The 4,215-nt window shown below is 35.6% G+C and overlaps 1 protein-coding gene across 6 annotated transcripts in view; it reads left to right on the top strand.

Moving 5' to 3' along the window:
• Window positions 1-2,976, top strand: part of entpd8 (ectonucleoside triphosphate diphosphohydrolase 8) — a 28,677-nt gene extending 25,701 nt beyond the window's left edge. For 5 of the 6 annotated variants that reach the window (XM_073952809.1, XM_073952810.1, XM_073952807.1 and 2 more), the window contains 2 exons: window positions 72-206; window positions 2,289-2,976. In XM_073952809.1, coding sequence (XP_073808910.1) covers window positions 72-206; window positions 2,289-2,483 — 330 coding nt within the window. In that variant the 3' untranslated portion in view covers window positions 2,484-2,976. The remainder of the gene's footprint in view (window positions 1-71; window positions 207-2,288) is intronic. The other variant, NM_001002379.2, reaches the window with a different exon arrangement.
• Window positions 2,977-4,215: the final 1,239 nt, after the last annotated feature.

Below are 4,215 nucleotides of genomic sequence, written 5' to 3' on the forward strand. Positions count from 1 at the left end.
AGATTAGTCTTAATATTTTTGTAATGATGATTCTCTAAATTCATGTTAATGACAGTAATTTTCTTCTGCAGCTAACTGCTGAAAATCCATCCATTAAGCCAAAATACCTGAAAGATTATTGTGCTTCTGGTCACTATATTACTACTATTCTCTTGAAAGGATACAAGTTCAATAACACCTGGGATCAAATTTCTTTTGTAAAACAGGTAAAAAGACATAAGTCTTGAATATTCATTTTTCTGTACAGCAATATAGCTTTGATTCAGGAAGGATGTTTTATATGAATTTGTCCCAAAAGGATTTTTAAAAAAGTCTTTGTTAAAGACATTATACGCCATGAATCAACCCAACCAAAGAATCATTCATTCATTCATTTTCTTTTCGGCCTAGTCCCTTTATTAATCTGGCATCGCCACAGCAGAATGAACCGCCAACTTATCCAGCAAATGTTTTACGCAGCGGATGCCCTTCCAGCTGCAACCCATCACTGGGAAACACTCATACACTCTCATTCACACTCATACACTACGGACAATTTTTTAGCTTACCCAATTCACCTGTACCGCATGTCTTTGGAGTAGTAGGGGAAACTGGAGCACCCGAAGGAATCTTGCGTGAATGCGGAGAGAACATGCACATGTCAACTGACCCGGCCGGGGCTCGAACCGGCGACCTTCTTGCTGTGAGGCGACAGCGCTACCTACTGCGCCACCGCGTTGCCCCCAAGAATCATAACAATCCAAACTTGAATTGAAATGAAGACTTGTAATAACATGCAAGATACACTGACTATTATGACTGTACACTTAACGACTTTAAAAAGATAGTTCAGCCAATAATGAAAAATCTGTCATCATTAATTCGTCCTCCGCTTGAAAACAAACGGCCATTGACTTCCATACTTATTTACTTACTCACGGCCATTTAAATCGAAGTTGATATTTAGCTGCACCATACTGGTGTTTCGTAACATCTAGCTTTTTAATGAGGTGAGATGTTAGTCCAACGCTCAACCCCCAATCTGGAAGACTAGGACACACACATATACACTACAGACAATATAGCTTACCCAATTCACTTAGTCTTTGGACTGTGGGGGAAACTGGAGCATATATCATCATTTAGCGTCATGGTGGTATACAGTGGGTAGCATGATCAGCAAGAAGGTCACTGGTTCGAGCCTCGGCTGGGTCAGTTGACATTTTTTGTGTGGAGTTTGCATGTTTCTGTGTTCACATGGGTTTCCTCTGGGTGCTCCGGTTTCCCCCACAAGTCCAAAGACGTGGTATAGGTGAATTGGGTAAGCTAACTTGACCGTGGTGTGTGTGAATGAGTATGTATAGATGTTTCCCAGTGATAGGTTGCAGTTGGAAGAGCATCCGCTGCGTAAAACTTATGCTGAATAAGTTGGCGGTTCATTCCGCTGTGGCGACCCCAGATTATTTAGGGGACTAAGCCAAAAAGGAAATGAATGAATATCATCATTTAACAGCCTTGGAGCTCAAAACAGGTCTATGATTTATCATTTTTTTATTATAATCATTGGGGTATGGAAAAATTGAGAAGGAATCCTCACTGTTGCACTCTATTAGTTGCTGTAATACAAATTAATAATCCCATGAGGAAACTTTACTATTTAACATGTTGTCAGATATTTCATATGAAGATGTACACCTCTAAACCCAACCATCATTGGGGCATGAGCAAATCAAACTAAAATGTTTGAATGAGACCGTACACATTCACATGACAGCCACTAAAATCCAAAAGTTATGAATTGCCATGAGATTGTGTTGGAACATCAGCAGTACTGCTACTAATAATAGATTAGGCAGATAATTTGTTTGTAATTAAAAATGTCACCAAGTTGAGCAATAATTACTGCTACATGATGTGGTTGTTGAAGTATTTGCACCTTAACAGTCGTCAGAACAGAATGTTCTGTGAGTTATTTGGTGTGATATTTGCTCCGCACCTCTTCCGCTGTGATTGGACTGTTGTGAAACGCTCAGGATCGCGTCACATGGCTGGTGTTTTATTAAAAACACACCATACCATCGAAAATTACTGAAAAAGATTGTTACAGCCCATGATATTATAAATATAACATTATGCAAGAGCACAACGTCAACAGCTCATAAACTGACATCATAATGTGATCCTCAAGCACATAAACCAATAAATCACATTGACCTTTGCTTGGGGGAATCTCTCCTGACATAAAGCCTTTTCTCCTATCAGTGTGACGTGGAGATTTGCACTCATTTATGATTGTCTGCCGGTTACAGGTTGCAGATACAGATATTGGTTGGACGCTGGGCTACATGCTGAACCTGACCAACATGATTCCTTCTGAACGCTCCAGTGCCGTTACTGGAGTGCCACACAGTCAATGGGCCGCTGAGATTTTCTTCATCGCATTTGCCCTCTTCCTCACTCTACTTATTATAGTCATCCTATCTGTCCGTGATATAACTAAGTAAACTGTGTTATGAATATATGTATGTACATTAGTATTTATCAGATAATAGACATGTAAATGGACGAGGAACTATTGTTTACACAAACACTGAACTCTTTTTTTTTTCATTCTGTACATTTGTAGTTGATATTTCTTCATAACTTATTCAAAGTAGTGTCTTGTTTTTTATGGCTGACTAGTTCATACCTCAATCATTTAGTCTGTGCCAAATAATAATACATGAAATTTGGTTACAGAGATTTTTCTTTATTCATAAACTGAATTATGGGAGTTTAGTTTTTTTAAGGAACAAAAAGCACTTAACAGATATTAAATAAAGCTATAGTTACATTATTATAAAAATGAAGAAAATGTACTGTGCTTTGTACATATTTATAGAATTAAGCAATATTGTAAAAGCAGCTTGTGTTTCCAGTTTAGCCTTCACTTTTTGTTTGGGGTCAGTAAGATTTTTACAAATTTCTAAAATAAAACATTCCATTGTTTTATCTATTGATTTTGATTTTCAGCAGTCATTACTACATTATTCAGAATTATTTGATCATTTCTGTTAACACTGTTGAAAATTGTTGCTCTGCTAATTATTTTGAGGAAAAACTATTGGATGTTTTTCACTATATGTACAGAAAATAATAATAATATATATATATATATATATATATATATATATATATATATATATATATATATATATATATATATATATATGTGTATGTATGTGTGTGTGTGTGTATATATGTATGTATGTATATATTTATATATATATATATATATATATATATACATACATATATATACATATATATTTGAATATATATATATATATACACATATACACACACACACACACACACACACACACACACACACACACATATATATATATATATATATATATATATATATATATATATATATATTATTATTATTTTAAAATTATAAAAATTATTTTTTTATTATTATTACAAACACAAACACTCACCGGCCACTTTATTAGGTAAACCTGTCAAATTGCGCGTTAATGCAAATTTCTAATCAGCCATATACATGGCAGCAACTCAATGCATTTTGTCATGTAGACATGGTCAAGACGATCTGCTGCACTTGAAACTAAGCATCAGAATGGGGAAGAAAGGTGATTTAAGTGACTTTGAACGTGGCATGGTTAATTGTGCCAGATGGGCTGGTCTAAGTATTTCAGAGACTGCTGATTTACTAGGTTTATCACGCACAGCCATCTCTAGGATTTTCAGAGAATAGTCCAAAAATAAAAAATATCCAGTGAGCGGCAGTTTTGTGAGCGCAAATGCATGTCATAAAGCGCAAATCATCTCAGATGAGTTTCTTGAACATGACAATGAGTTCACTGTACTCAAATGGCCTCCACAGCCACCACTTCAATCCAATAGAGAACCTTTGGGATGTGGTGGAATTTCAAATCATGGATGTGCAGCCAAATAATCTGCAGCAACTGTGTAAAGCTATCATGTCAAAATGGACCAAAATCTCAGAGAAATATTTCCAGTACCTTGTTGAATCTATGCCATGAAGGATTAAGGGCGTTCTGAAGGCAAAAGTCTGTCTAACCTGGTACTAGTAAGGTGTACCTAATAAAGTGACCTGTGAGTGTATATAAAATAATGTGAATTATATTTTATGAAAAAAAACAGTAATCGATTTTAACGCATTCTTACCAACCCAAACATTTGAACAGTGTTGTGTTTATATGTGTT

This window comes from Danio rerio, chromosome 6, assembly GCF_049306965.1.
Source record: "Danio rerio strain Tuebingen ecotype United States chromosome 6, GRCz12tu, whole genome shotgun sequence".
Taxonomy (NCBI): Eukaryota; Metazoa; Chordata; class Actinopteri; order Cypriniformes; family Danionidae; genus Danio; species Danio rerio.